This window comes from Lissotriton vulgaris, chromosome 11, assembly GCF_964263255.1.
Source record: "Lissotriton vulgaris chromosome 11, aLisVul1.2, whole genome shotgun sequence".
NCBI classification, from domain to species: Eukaryota; Metazoa; Chordata; class Amphibia; order Caudata; family Salamandridae; genus Lissotriton; species Lissotriton vulgaris.
Genome location: NC_141699.1, coordinates 1,049,005,881 through 1,049,021,993, shown reverse-complemented (window position 1 = coordinate 1,049,021,993; position 16,113 = coordinate 1,049,005,881). Strand labels below are relative to the sequence as shown.

At 46.3% G+C, this 16,113-nt stretch overlaps 1 protein-coding gene across 1 annotated transcript in view; it reads left to right on the top strand.

Moving 5' to 3' along the window:
* The window catches only part of NCEH1 (neutral cholesterol ester hydrolase 1), an 89,451-nt gene that overhangs the window by 61,343 nt on the left and 11,995 nt on the right, over positions 1-16,113 (top strand). The window contains exon 3 of the mRNA XM_086944388.1: positions 10,520-10,589. Coding sequence (XP_086800514.1) covers positions 10,520-10,589 — 70 coding nt within the window. The remainder of the gene's footprint in view (positions 1-10,519; positions 10,590-16,113) is intronic.

Sequence of the window (16,113 nt, the reverse complement as noted above, 5' to 3'; positions counted from 1 at the left end):
CTGATGTGAGGGAGGGGCTGCGCCTGTGTCCTGAATGAGGCTGGGTTCCCCCCACACAATGCTGGCTCCGCCCCCTGTGGTGTGACTGATGACCCTAGCCTGCCTGATGAATGAAAGGGGTGGTTGAGCCATCAACAGTGCTCACAGACCAGCTGCGACTGGTTCTGCCCCCACCCTGCACCTACAGACAAAGGAAAAGGTGTATAAAAGAGGGGCTGTGACCCCATGAAAAGGTTCTTGTTTGCTGCTTGAATCTTGCCAGGGGCGTGCTGCTGCTTGGGCTCAGGGATGGCTTGCCTCCCTGAGCCCTGCCCAGCCCCTGGACTTCTGATGACCACCTCCTGAAGGACTTTGTGGCTTTTTGTGCCTTCATAGCGCTGGGAGCGCTATATTTTCCTTCCTAGCGCTTGGGAGCGCTCTCCTTTGACCCCTGGTGCATGAGAGCTTTATTCTGTGTGCCTAGCGCTGGGCGAGCGCTTTATTTGCCTTATAGCGCTTGAAAGCGCTGTGTTGTTCCTTAGCGCTCGGAGCGCTTTATTTTGACTTTTGCCCCGATTTTCATTACATTCATTCACGGGTGCCACCCCGCTATCAGTGCCTCGTGGGTGCTCACCCCGCTATCCACGTTGTATTTCGAGGGTGCCTACCCCTCTCAGTGCCCCGAGATTCACCGCCGCAAACCGCGGGCAAAACCAGGAAGTCAGGCAGCATCGCGCCTGACTGTAGGCGGGACTTCCGGTTTGCCGGAGGAAGTCCCGCCCGCCGCCGCGCTGTGATTGGCCAGGGCGCCCGGCCGGAGAAGAGGAGCCCGGAGCCTTGAGGGCTCCACTTTCCAAGTCCCGGTCCCGAGATGGGGGACCGGGTGAAGATGCCCCCCTTCCCTCCTGGAGCCGGATGTTGCGTGTTGGGGCTCCCAGGAGTGAGGGGAGCCCCAGAGGTGAAGTCCTGCGCTGCCCCCGGTGAGGGGACACAGAGAGAATGGACGCCCGGAGCCCGGTAAGGAGAGGGGCCTCGGGGCTGTCCTGATTGTTCTTTGAGCGGCCCCACATGATAGCGGGCCGCTCCCACGATGTGGCCATACCTGTCTTCAGGGGCAGAGTGATGCCTAGAGCCCGAGTGGCCCCCACCTGTTTTGGCCCCATTCTTCCCAGAGCCAGAGGGCTCCATTGTTGGGGGAGAGTTCCTTATTGGAGGAGCCAGAGTGCTCCAGGGGACACCTGAATGTGTTCAGAGCCAGAGGGCTCCAACCTATTGCGCAGTTTTGCTTCCTGAGGGGCTAGTGAGAGCCCCTGTCGCAGATTTGTTTTCCAGCTGCCCAGCAAGTAGTGGGCAGCTGCACCGTTTAGGTTTTCCTTCCTAGGGACATGTGTTCTATGGACTTTAGGAGTGAGGCGCACTCCTTCATCCCTGGCCTTTCCCCAGCTGCGCAGCACTTAGTGCCAGCTGCAGCGTTTAGGCCCCCTGTTCTGTCCCTCAGCTGCCCAGCACTTTGTGGGCAGCTGCTACGTTTAGGTTCTGGCGCAAGTGGCGCAACCTGGACTTTGTGAGTTCTGCGCTAAAGGTGATTAATGCGCTAACTGAGGTTTAGATGCTGTTATGATCTATGTCCTATTGCTTTTGGGTGCTAGGAAATGTACAATGTGTAGTATGTTTTGCGCACCCTGTGTTCTGCACCTCTGAATGTGTTGTTGATGCATCATGTGCCTTGTTCCTTACACCGCTGAACGTATGTTGATGCGTCATGTGTCCCCAGGTCTATACCCCTAAATGTATGTTGATATTTAGTTGGTTGTTCTTGCTAGTGCAGGTGGTGCTAGTAAGGTCCTGGTTCCCTGCGTGACCTGTTCCTAGGGTGGTTAGGATTGCGTAGGTGGTACTTACCTGATTACCAGTAGTTACTTGTATTGAGCTACAGTGATTTTCTGTTATATTCTAAGTGCTATTCCAAGGGCGTGGTACTGAGCTCGCCCCCTGACCAGAGTCCCAGGAACAGTGGACTCTATTGTGCCTGCCCTGACAAATTGCTGGGACTTGTCTGATCTCTCTTGGGCCCCTGGGGCCTCGCTAAAATGTGCCTCGCTCATTCCCCTTGGCAGCTCGTGCACGGCAGCCCGTCCAAGCCTCGAGCCGCGCCGCTCTACACTGAGCCGCGCCGCTTCGCTGGGTCGCCTGCATCCTGCCTTCCCCTCCTCTTCTGAGCCGCACACATTGGTCGCCCCAGAGAAACGCTTGTACCTTGCCGGTGGCCCGCTCAAGCCTCGAGCCGCACCACTCTCCCCTGAGTCGTGCCGCTTCGCTGGGCCGCCCGCTCAAGTTTACTAAGAAGGTCACTCGCATTATCCTTGCAACCAGGTCGGGAGGTACTGTCCGTTAGGCTCTATGTTTAAGTTCTAGGCCTACAAGTATTGTATTCTAAGTTCTAAAAGTGCTGATTCCTGACAGTGGTCAAGGTGGCCCTGTCTTGTACATATCCCTTGTAAATTCTGCCCGTGCCTCTGGCACAATGTAAAGTGTGTGTTTTATCTAATGTATGTTTATTGGAATACCAAGGCTATTTTTATATATAACCTTGTGTGGAGTTTCCTTTGTGGTGGGCCTTGGGTGTTGTTGCTGGGGTGCGTGCGCAAATACTTAACTCATATCGCCTCCAAGTTTAGCCTTGCTGCTCGCGCCACGTTACCTAGAGGGCGAGTAGGGGTTATCTTGGCGTGTAACTCCCTTGCCCTGACCTTAGGAATGGTGATCCCTGACTGACCTCGACGCGAGTCTTGGCCAGCCAGGATCCCGTTTCTAACACTGGTACTTCTCGATTTGTCTGCAGCGTTTGACACAGTGTCTCTCCCCATCCTGCTTGACAGACTTAAGCAAATAAGCATATGTGGGACTACACTGGAATGGATCGCTTCCTACCTCCACAGCTGAGACCAACAAGTCTTTCCCAACCCCTTCACTTCCGCCACGAAACCACTCAGATGGGGGGTGCCTCAGGGCTCCGCTACTCTTCAACATCTATCTGACACCATTGGCGGATCTCATTGCAAAAATGGGGGTCAAGGTGATATCCTACGCGGATGACACCCAGCTGATGTTTTCCTTCAGAGATGTGTCGTCGTCAGTCTTCGACTCTTTCAGACTGTCTTAAAAGCATTGCCATCTGGATGAACAATAACTTTTTAAAGCTCAATGCCGATAAAACTGAGGTCCTAATTTGCAACCAAGCTGCGCCCCTCCCCCCACCCCCAGTCCTGTGGTTGCCTGCAGATCTTCGGTGCCCCTCCGATGCCTAAGCATTCGGTTAAGAACCTTGGTGTCCATTGGGCCAAACACCTGTTCCTTTCGGCCCATGTCCAGCAAGTGTCTGCGGCCTGCTTTGGAAAGATGAAAACTATTAAAAAATGTATTGACTTTCTGCCGGAGGAATCCCGTGGAACTGTTGTGCATGCCTTGCTCACCTCGCTTATCGACCATGCCAACAGACTCTACCTGGGCCTACCTAGCGGCTTGATCAGAAGGCTCCAGATAGTGCAGAATGATGCAGCGTGGATGGTCCTTAAGGTTCCACTCCACCAGCATATCTCACCTCACCTCCGACAACTACATTGCCTCCCAGTTGCCCAGAGAATTTAATTCAAGGCCTTCACGTTCCCATTTCGGGCCTACCAGGGTAGAGGCTCGAACTACCTGAGGAAGAGACTTCGCCCTTACCAGCAGGGTAGGTCTTTAAGGTCCAACCATAAACGCAACCTAGCCGTCCCTCGCTTCGCCAAAACAAGGCTAGGAGCAGATCGTTTGAGGTTGGAGCCTCCAAACACTGGAATGACTTGCCTCTTCATCTACGTGTTCTGACCTCTGAACTGGAGTTCAAATATGCCTTGAGGACCTGGCTGTTCAAGCATAGGGATTAGCACTTGCTCGCTCTGCTCTGCTGTTTACCGCCCTAGCGCCGGGACACCTCAGCTGAGGTAGCTGTGCGCTTTATAAATGTCTTTATTATTATTATTATTATTATTATGATCACTGGTTCAAGGGAGGAGTAAGTGAGCTAGGAGTCAATGTGCTCAGGTGACCCAAAAAAAAAAACCTGCCATCTGCAATTCTGGGTGATCCACTGGAGCAGAGCTAAGAGCCCAGCCCACACCTTGTAATCTTTTTTTAAATAATTATGTTTTTTTGTCTCCTTACATAAAGAATGTTTAAGTGCTACAGCAGTGTCCTCTCTCTCTGTCAGCTTGTCTGCATGGAAGCTGTCTGCCCCTCCCCGTTAACATTTGTTTACATTTAGTGCATAGAGTGTGTCTGTTGTACATCACAAAGGTGAGCTGAATCAATAACCCATAAATTCTTTCTCATCCAAGGATTGAATACAGACACTAGTCCATTTTTGTTTTTTCCCCCCAAACGTGCAAGCTTTAAAAAATAAAATATTTTAGAAGGCACAAAAGCAAGGCTTGCCTATCGCTTTTGCAGATGCTTGTTAAACCTGCAGGAATTCGAGGAATGTCTTTCCTGCTGGAACTCCCGCCCTGCGCATGTCCGTCATTGGAGAGAGACTGCTTGGAGTGCATTCAGGTTCAGCTGCCATGCCCTTCTCAGTATCAGAGATGAGAATGAACGAACACTGCTGTAGATTAGATCTAAGAACAGAACACGGTCTTGTGTTCTTGATATTTGTATAGTGCTTTCACCTGTTATGTATGGCACTAGCTTTTGTCTTCACCTGAACACTGTTTTTGTGCAGAGCTGAAACTTGCCTCATACGGTAGTATTTGCTGTTTTTAGGTCGAGCATGGGCAGCACATGCGCTGCTCTGCGAGGCATGCTGTATTAAAGTGTAGACTTGAAGCCCCACCCAACTCTCCGTCCATATTTGTCATTGGTATGCTTCATTGTCCTTCGTAAATGCTGGCTTCTGATTCGTTAATGGGCTGGTTAGTCCCTCCTTAGTACCGCCTTGTCTTCATTTGTAACCTCCCATGAGGACGGGCCCTTTTACTTCTGTTACAGGATACGTCGTATTTAGTCTGTAAGCACTATTTTCTTTAACAAGTTTCTTCTACTGCAGGCACTACATGCTTTCCTGTAGCATTCAGCGCACTATGCACGCTTACACTTTCTAAGCAGCCAGGGACAATAGTGTCTGCTTCTTTGAAATGAAATAGGTGTCACATTTACAAGAGTTTGAGCTATTGGCATTGTAAAGACAATGCCTTTTATTTATGTGTTAATTATCAAAGCTGATAAATAAAAGGCATTGCAATTAACAATCGCAATAGCTTAAACTCTCGCAAATGCGAGACCTATTGCATTGCAAATGCTTGTTTTGTGTGTGGTTTAGATGAGTTTCATCCGTGTTTACTTTCACACTCGCATCTCTAATCTGAGGTGAAGTCGATTTTGGAAAGACCATAATGGTTTAACGAGTGATTTGGACCCAGTCCCTATAATCAGGGCCACTGGAATTATGTGATTTTTGCAGCTTCTGTGATTTCTGCTTAGTTATAGATTTGCCACATAATCCCTCGTCTGCCATATAATCTAGAGATGGTAAACAGAAAAAAAAAATCCTGGTCAAATGGGTCAAAATGTAGTAAATATGCAGGGACACTTTCTGCCGCTCAATGGAAAGCCCTTCAGTAAGTTTGTTGCTTATTGCTGTTTGTGGATGTTAAACTGGTACTGATGAGGTACACCATATACCCAGCAGTGTTAACAAGTGTAAAATGACAAAATAATGGAGTAATGCTATTACAAAATGTGCAGTATTACGTTGCATAATTTGCCTTTTGCTGCCGTATAATTTGGTCAACCCTGATTCCTATTTTACTCCTCCACTGCCGCATATTTCCAATGGCCATGGATAATTAATTGAGCCACAGCCGACTCCACACACCATTATATATACTGCGCACAGCAGCCATTGATCATAATATAACTGCTGTGCCAATTATAATACAGGTATAGAGTGTAAGCAAAATGGTGAGAAAACTAACATGGACGTCGGGCAAAGCAGAGAGACCTCTGAGTTGGTTCTGAACAGCGGTAGAAGCTTGTCCAGGCAAGGTCAGATTTGGAAGCCTCTGCAGCTATGGGCTGCTTGTCAGTGTCATATATCTAAGCATGATATCTTTGTAGCGCATACATACAAAATATGTATTGATATATACATTTTCCCCCCACACCTCAGATATTTATATATTGTTGTTATGGGCAGGCGAAGGTTATTTATTTGCCACGCTCTATTTTTCTTTTTTTTCTGCCAAAAATCACAATATTTGTTTTGAAGTTTATCGTCATCTGATTTAAACGATTGCACAAGACGTCAAGCAGTCTTTGGAGCATCATCGGTGTTTGCCTAAAAAGAACTACATCTTCTGCATATAGGAGCGAAGTAATGTGATGGTTCGCCAATTTTGGTGCGTGCTTGATTACTGAGTTTAGTGCCGGTACCAAATCACACACAAATTTAAAAGATTCGTAGCTAATACACATCCCTGCTTGACGCTTTATTCGATGTTAATCGTATCAGAGACTGCGCTGTTACATCCTAGTTTCACTCTGGCCCATTTGTCAGAGTAAAGGAGCAAGATGTCCCAGAATAATGGTTCTGGGATTTGCCAGACTTTTAGCTCAGCCCAGAGTAGTTGGTGATTAATGTGGTCAAAACCATTCCTAGTCTATAGAGCAGCAGTAGAGAAACTCCTTTTTTTCCTATCAGTTTTGCTGGGAGCATCTTTATGGCCACACGAATGTCAATAGTATCTGAGAATGGTCTAAAGCCAGTTTGGTTGAAAGGCAACAGGTTATTTGCACCTGCCCATTCTTCTAGGTCTTCCAGCAGGAGCACAGCAAAGTATTTGGCCTCAACAGTCAGGAGTGCAGTATGACGTTAACCAGGAGGGTGGGATGTATTCAGTGATTATGCAGATGTTAAACAGATTTTCCAGAGAAACGGACCAAAACTCAATAGCTTGTTTGTGTACTGATGCTGGAATGCCGTTCGCGCCAGGGGCACCGTCCGGTCTGTTTTCTGAATTAGATTTGTTATTTTTGTGGTAGAAAAAGTTGTTGCATACTGATGAAGTTGCACTTCTGTTGCTGCAGTTCTTTGTTACCCAGAGTTTTGCTTGCTCGGGCTGAGTTGTTGGTAAGACCCTTCTATTGTTGCTTTGTACAGAGTGGTAACATGTTTGATCAAATTTTCTGGGGAAACGTTACTCCCGTTTTTTATTATTAATTGGTTCTGATCCCCTGTTTAGGCAGTTGATTATCATCCAGAAGACCTTTGGGTTTTTATTTCGGCATGTCAGAAAGAGTTCAGTACGGATTCCTCCTTGTGGTTTTTCATTTGGATTTGTAGCTTCTTGCTCTGGGTTCTTTTCCGAATCCTTAGGTCTTTTGTAGATCTTATGGTAAAATTAGCTTGTTGGCTACCAGCAAGAGGAGATCGCCTTTGAACGAGGAGATCCCAGTCATTGATTGTTTAGATTGAAGACCTGTCTTGATTGAGTAACATTTCTTTCCAGTTATACTTTACGGCAACTTTGAGCTCCACTTGACCCATTTCCAATTTTGATGCGAGCCATTTGAACTAATAAGACTTCGGGTAGGTTTGGCATTGATAGAGTCTGGGGCATGTGATCACTTTTGCGCCAGAAACGGATGGAATATAACGTGATGGCGTTGAACAATGTGATTGAACTAAACTTGTAGGCCAACACAGCTGATCTTTTTGAGGGGAAATAGGTGGGCTGAGAAGGTCGATCTTCCAGAAAACGCCTGTTCAGGACTTGCAGGGACAGTCCCTCTGGGGTACCTGACTGTGTATGTCCAATAGGGTCTGTACTTTGTGGTCTTGCAAACTGTGATGGGATCAGCCTCTGGAAATCCACAGTTTTTTTCTGCAATGCGAGTTATGAAGCAGATTTAATTTGAAATCTCCCAATAAGATGAGATGGGCATTAGCATAATCATGCCTGAGATTAACTGCTCCAACTTCTTCACCTTCTGGTGTTTCCCTGAAGATGCTCGATGAATGTGTACGTTTAACAAAAATAAATTGCTCTTTTTTCTTGTGTTGGCAGTTTTTAATTTAAATGCATCAAAAATCCGGATGTGTACTCGGTGGCAGCAAAATCCCTGCGGGGGATAGAAAAATGGAAAGACCCTCCTATTGCATGACCCTTTGTATGCAATCTAGTTGCAGGGGATAATAACTCACTGTTGCCTTCAATCGGGGTGACAGTGTCGCACCAAGATTTTTGAATATTTGATGTCATGTGATGTTAAGAAGGCCATTGCGCCGAAGTCTTTTAGGAGGTTTTCCAGTCCTGCCACATTTCAAGAAACTAGAAATATAATTGTGGGTGGCCATGTTATCAAAACTTAATTTAAGCTTAAAAAGATCCTTGGGTGCAAGCCAGTTTGTTTTTGGTCTGGCTACAGTTGAAGAGAGCCAGCCCCAGTTACCCTGAGTTTTTTCAGCTGGTGGTCCGGCAAATTTGCAATGTCTACCTGCCTGATTATGCATGGAGACGCATAATGCTTGAAGTTTAGCATGTGCAATTGATTTAAGAGGGTGAGCCGCATTTCCTAAGAGCAATAGTGACCTTTGGAGATGATCTGTGCCCAGGTGTCTGTGGGTGCTTTCTTGATTAAATGGGGGCAGTTTGGGATCTTAGTCGTGCTCTCTCTTCAAGAGAGCAGTTGGATATTGAGGCCTTTTCAGAAGGGTTATCAGAAATCCTCGTCCTTCTAGTATCTTCCAGTTTTCGCAGATTGTGTTGAATGCGGGTTGTGTTGACCATGTCACTGCCGTGGCTTCCTTATGTGCAAAAATATTTGATGGTATGAATTGTATAGCAGCAATATTATTGGTTTTTGGATGGCAAAGTTTTGAGTGTTGAGACCGAAGTTTGGCTATGTTACCTAAATTCAAGATGTTGCTGTTGCCCTGTGATAAATATATACATGGTGGGAAATAGTCGTTGGTGCTAAAGTGTCTTGAGGAGTATTACTAGATAATGAGACCATGTCAACAGGAGTCACGGTTGAGGTCGGTCCATGTAAATAAGTATTGTATTTCCCAGGTCCTGAGTTTGATTCAGCTGTAAGAATGGGGGCACTATTAATCTATTAGTAAGCTGGGTGCACTACCATGTTGGAATGTGCCACTGGTGACGTACTCGGCTGTTTTGTAATTATTGCTGTAGTTTTGCTTGACTTGAACTGGTTGACCAATGCTGAGGATTGCCGGTTAGCTGTCGGGAGAGAGTTATGTTGATTTTAGAATTTTGCTGCTTGAAGTAGCAATATTGTGGACGTACCCTGTGGCATGGGATGTGCCCACGTAGCAATGTGCTAATCCTATGCTTAAAAACTTTGATAGAAAAGCAGATGTTTCAGGTGAGCAAACTCAGAGTGTCGCTGATGTGTAGGTGCTCTGTATGGGACCTGCTCTCCACCTAAACTAGGGAACTACCCAGAGTTAGATAGATAGATAGATAATACTCTAATTCCATCCCTGGTGGGTTAAGGACACCCGTTAGCAATGTGAACATTTACATAAAACATTTCTTATTTTGCACTTCCATCAGGGTTCATGTCCTAGGAGCCTTCCAACACACATTGGTACTTAACGCCTTAACTGCGGCTGTTATGTCGGCACAGTGCGGGCGTTCTGAAGGGTGGGCAGGGCTGCGACGGCCAACGGTCGTTCGCAGCACTGAGGAGGGCTTGCTCCCGTCGGCCAGCACGGCACGGGTTAAGTAAACAAAAAACAACTCTCCCTAGTACAGAGGAGGGAGACAAATGCCATCTCTCTGTTAACCAGGAATAACTAATGAGTGTTTCAAAGGGATCATAATGCTATGGTTTTGTGGGAGCTGTGTAAACATATAGGGGACTCATTCACTCAGGAAAAAACACTCACTTGTAGGCACTGGCCCGTTGCTCTAGGATCCCTAACTCTCACACATGCCCCTAGTGACTACTGCATTCTGCTGTTGTGTGGAAACTAACTTCGGGACGTGGTCACGTCTAGCCTTTTGAGCTTGCCTAAAAGCTCTCAAATACCTCCCCATGGTTTCAAGAGCAGGGAGTGCGGAACAGCCTCCCTGGGATATCTATGCATCAGCAATGTGCACCCCAACTTGCCATCTTGTACATTCCCAGCATGACCCTCCGCCATGGATTTGCAAGGAGGATGTGCGTGGTCCCTTCTCGCACAAGGGATTGATACCCTTAAAGGGGGGACCTGTTGTGTGCCACCCACTTACAGCCTCTCAAAAGACCAGGTTTGTTTTGCTCTTCTTTGACTCCAGGAAGAAATACATAAATTATAAGAGGGCACACTCTGCTTTTCTTAGACAATCTTTGTATTTTTAGGGGAAAATGCTAGAATACTCGTACCGGCAGGGATTACGCATTTCCTCAGATTGTGCATAAAATACCTGTGTGTGCCCTTTTGTGTCTGTGATTCTTAACCCCAGTGAAAGCCCTCTTAAATGTTTTCATTTTTCAGGATTGAGATCCTACGACCACCTTTGCAGGAAAGTGGCTGAAGATGTAGGTGCCGCCATCATTTCCATTGAGTAAGTACTACGCGTTCACCAGTATGCAACTCAACAGTGATTGATGTGTTTTTACTTGAACAGCAAGAGTCATGTTTGTACCTGTTGGAATACAGAAGATCTTATGCAGTCATCAAGCTTCTTGTTAGCTTCATAATCTGCATACGGTCTTAATCTACCCATTGATTCACTGAACTAAGAGCATCAGTAACTATTGCAGGATCCGTTATTGCAAAGGCTTGAAGGTATATAAGGTGGTGTTAAACAAACAATTGGAAACTCCATAGGGCCTCCTTGATAGTGACATGAAACAGCTAATCTCTCAAAGTGAACTTCTCTGCAAGTCAATTAAAATCAATAGGACCAGGATCAAGGGAGCTCACATGTTAATTCTTAGAAGTATTGCTTGTTTGTAAAGTTGAAATAGATTGAGGTCATGAAATTTCCCCCAAAGATCCCATGCAGAAGGATGGTCAGTCAGACTGGATAAGCTCTGTGCGTCAATCCTGGTGCGGAACATCTGTAGTTAGTTCAGTTCTGCCAATGCTTTCCCCTATGCAATGGATATAATTAACTTTTTAATGAGGTGTGAAATAGGGGAGAAAACAACTGCCACAAATGCAGAATTGTATTATTGCAGTCTCTCCAAAAATGGTTAGCTTGGAATCAAAAATACCAGCCTTGGGCATGGACATTTGGCCCTTGATGGTGATCTTCAGTGCTTTATTTGTAAAATATTAAGTGCCAGGGCTCTCGTGAGGAGGCTACTGCATCTTGCACCACAGATTGCCCCTGCCAGCAGTGCCAATGATGGTAACAACACAACTACTAAACTAAACATCACACTCCTACAAGTGTGACAATTTAGGGCCCGATGTAGGTCGGTCGGTAACGGCCGAAAATCGGTATTTTCGGCCGTTACCGATCGGTAAAAGTGTGACCGGTATGTAGGGGGCATTATTTTACCGAATCGGTAAAATTACCGAATCGGTAATTTTACCAATTCGGTAAAATAAGAATTCGGTCATTATACCGATTCTGAGGCACCCAGATGTAGGTGGGACTCTTCTGAGTCCCAGAGGCCTTACCCAATCGGTATTTTACCATCAAATCCAATTTGATGGTAAAATACCGATTCCGGTGTGCATGCACATGTGTGCATGCACACCTATGCCATGTGACATTCAGACCTACCCTTAGGGCATGTATGCCTGCCACATGGCACCCGAGCCTGTTTTGGGGGTGCCAGAGGGTGTCAAAGTGACACCCCCTGCACCCTTGTGAAAATCGGTATTTACCGATTCGGTAAATACCGATTCGCTAATGCCCATTCATTCCTATGGGCTTCAAAGCCCATAGGAATGAATGGGCATTACCGATTCGGTATTTACCGAATCGGTAAATACCGATTGTTCCCGATTCGGTATTCCAGCACATCTGGAATACCTACATGTCCACAGCTTAGATTTACCGATTTTTAATGACCGAATCGGTAAAATTTGGTAATTAAAAATCGGTAAATCTATTTTACCTACATCTAGCCCTTAGACTATTTAAGACCCCCGAAGCTATAAGAATGGCTTGGGCGGCAAGTAATTGTCATTTTTTATGTATATTGAATGAATACTTACCTGTTGGTGTGATCATCTTTAAATTTGTCAGACAGCGCCACTTTTTGGCCGACTGTCACAAGCACCGATGCTGACAATTCAGTGCCAGTGCCGAGCACCGGAAACCACTGGCTCAAATTAAGCACTGGTGATCTGTTAGCAGCAGCTCATCCCTGCTCTCAACAGGAGGGGACCAGGCCTCAGAACTAGCCTGGGCTGACTTTTAACTGGTGTTTACAGTACACCAGGAAGTGCTTCAGTTAAGGTTGACTTGGCTCTGGAAATTTTCTCATCATAAGCTTGTAAGTTGTCACCAATCACCTGCTAATGACTACTGTAAGAAAAGCTTCCCACCACCAGAAGCTCACAACCACCCAACTGGACTTGGAAGAGATCAGAAGCACCAGGAGGGAACCTTTGTGTGTAACCGGCTAGAGAAGGACTGGGGCCACGGATCTTGCTAACGCTTGTACCCAGGCTATGAAAATGCTCTCTAGGGCCAGACGGGCTAGCCTCCTGGAACAAATATTTATTTATTTTACATGGTAGTTGTTTTTTATGGCTTCATAGTCAGAACTGTACTGTTCCATGAAAACTAGGCCTGGTGGGTAGAGGTGTAGCACAGCGGCCAGAGCGGCTGACTCCGGAACACGGGGGCTCACTGTTCGATCCCCGGTGGCTGATTCCGGAACACGGGGGCTCGCGGTTCCATCCCCGGCGCCAGCGGCAAGTTAGCCCAGCACCATGTGACTCTGGGCAATAGCTTGTTTAATCTTCCCAATGGCCCCCAGCGACTTGACACCCTCGGGTAATTGTTCGCGCTTTACAAATACTGGCATTATTATTATTATTAAGGTAGCTTAGTGAGTTAAGCACTTACTAATGAGACATCCGAGCGCCCTGGGCATCAAAGGTTAGAATCCTCCAGGGTCAACAAAGACACTCATGCTTCCGAGGTCAGCAAACTTGAGTGCAAGTCATTGCGGAAATAGTAGAATCTCTAACCGCTGAACCGCGGCTGCAATTCTGCCACGGTGCGGTGGTTTAATGGAGTGGGCGGGGCCACGGAGGCCAACGGACGTGCGCAGTACTACGGAGGTACTGCTCGTGACGGCTGTCGGCCGACGACCGCAGAGAAAGGGGTTAAGCCTCTGTGCCGCAAAACTGAAAAAATAAAGTATCAAGGCTACATCAAACAAAATGGTGGACACAGAGCTTTTGTGCTGCCGAAGAGCCCACAAAGTAGCTCTTGTATTTACGTGAAGCGCCACTGAGTTCTGTTTTTTATTTATCCTAGTAACTTGCAAAGATTAGTATAGTGCTGTTGTGGCTATTCTTGTTCGCATGTGGCTAAAATGTTGCATTTTCTTTGCCAAAATAACTTACAAACTAAAGCCCTAAACCTAAAGGGAATTACGTGGCTTCCCTCAGGCCCCTGGCTTGCTTGTGCCGTACTACACCCTCTGTATCGCCCACTTTAGCCACCTTCAGTTGTACTTACCCATGCGTATTTTTTGATGCTGGCGCTTTGTAGGTGCCTCTAGGCTCTACATCGCCATTGCAAGTATCCTGCCGGCACACCTACTCTTGTACGACGCGGAGTTCCCGATTTCCTTCGTGACCTCCAGAAACTGCATTCTTGTATTCCATTCCTCCCATCTTCCCATCCCTGCAGCCCTTGCCTATTTGAAATGCTGGGCTTCCAAAGATAGGAGATGTGGCCAAACGACCGGAGCTGCCCACCTTGGAAATGGAGAATATGCAGCCACATGCATCAAGTGATTTAGGAATCGCAAACGGTGCGAATCGCAAAATTCGGCCGTTTGCGATTCCCAAATCACTATTTGGGATGCATCAATCCAAAACTACAAGAAATCGCTATTTTATGCGATTGCATTTAAGGAATCGCAATTTGCGATTCCTTAAATGCAATGCATGACTCCCAAAAAGAATTGCGAAATCGCAACTAGAAGGAAAAAATTACCATGAGGTTGGACCTCATGGTAATTTGCGAATTATCTAAAAAATGCAATTTTGTGCATTTTTCTAACTGTCATGTTGTGCACACACATGCCCTTAGGGCATGTGTGTGCACAACATATGTGCATATATCGATTTCAGGGGTGCAACAGGGTGTCCTTTGGACGCCCCTGCACCCTTGAAATCGCAATCTCAATTTGTGATTAGCTAATTGCGAATCGCAAATTGAGATTGTCTTCTCATTCATTCCTATGGGCCTTTTGGCCCATAGGAATCAATTGAAAGGGATTCCTTAATTGCGATTCGCAAATTGTGAATCGCAATTAAGGAAAATTAAGGAATCGCTAATTAAATAGCGATTTTTTTTTGATGCATTGCCGTTTTCGATTCCATAATTGCGATTGCTTATTTTTCGCAATTAAGGAATCGCAAACGGCAACAATGATGGTTCGAATCCCTCTATCGGTTCGACAGCCTGTGATCCAGGGCAAATCAATATTTCACCCTGGGCCTGTAAATAAAAAAAATAATAATCTGTGATTGAAACGACTGTTCTTCAAAGGCATTCAGTTATTAATTCCAGTTTTATTGATGCCGCTAAATGGTGGATGTTTCAGTTTAATGCAATCTGATGCTCATGCAAAGTGCTTTATTGCTGGCAGGCCTAGGTCGCGCTGTATAAAACTCGAAAAAAACAATATAAGTTATATATTTCAACGTGCATGCATGATTTAGTTCCTGCAAAACTTGTTTTCCTGATTGCCTTCAAACAAAATGGGGTGCGGCCACATCTTGGACGCATGTGCATGTGTTTCGATTCATGATTGCCCTCACACGCCCTCACCAAGCCAGACTGTTTACTTGGCACAGGCCTACTGCATTAAGCTACTTGGTTGTAGTTTCGCCACTGGAAACTGTCCCGCCCCAACCCTGTTGAAAGAGTGAGTCCTTGTAGCCCTGTTTTATTTTGTTAATATTTCTGTAAATCTGTACAGATTGTCCCAAGGGGAATGGATTTTCTCTGGTTAATCCCTCCTCTGTAACGCTTGCGGCCTACAAATTACACACATTGTGTTATGGGAATGATATTTTAATCCTTTAATGGCTGGGAAGGAGTTCCCTTTCTTTCACAAAGTAAGCATAGTTGTAGGAACGATTGCTGCAAATTTATTGGGGCCAAATTCCTTAGGCAGTAAGTTATTCTGTTATAAACACAATGGAATCCACCCTCAGGGAATAGGTGAAACAAAATGTATAGTCTTAGGTCGGTGTGTTTCCTACTTTGGTGGGAAGCACATTGTGTGTTTTAAGATACCCCTCACACACCAAAAGGGCCATTGGTGTCATGCTTCATCATAGGGGTCTTCACGCCCCTCTACGGAGCGAAGCATGCTACTGACCAGCGGATAGTAATGTACGTGTGTGATATGCCTATTAGGTCAATATAGATTGCGACAAGGTAATACCTCGCTAGGCCCTAACGACGGAGCCGCGGAGGGGACGATCGAGTGAGGTAACATCCCCACACATAGTGCAATTAGCACGGAGGTCCCCTGTGTTTCTGAAGGCTCATGAGGCCTTGGATTTCTGGATAATGAATTTACAATAAGGTATTACCATGTCGCAATCTATATTGACCATAATGGGCATATCTTACACGTACACTGCTACACACAGTAATGAATGTTGGAATGTTGAATTTATAGAGCGCGTGGTTACCCTGGAGCATCCCAGCGCTATACCACTGGGGAACCCGTCCTGGCTTTCCCTGTGAGATTGTCCCTTTACTGGGCATCCCCAAGGTGCAGCCAGGCATCCCCGGCGGTGATGGGGCCGGAGTGGAGACTAAGCAAGCTATCCTATGTTATGACGGTATTAGACTGTCTTATGTGAGTAGGGTAGGGATCTGTGTACTCGTCCTGAAGAAGAAGCAGCACACTTCGAAACATGTTGAC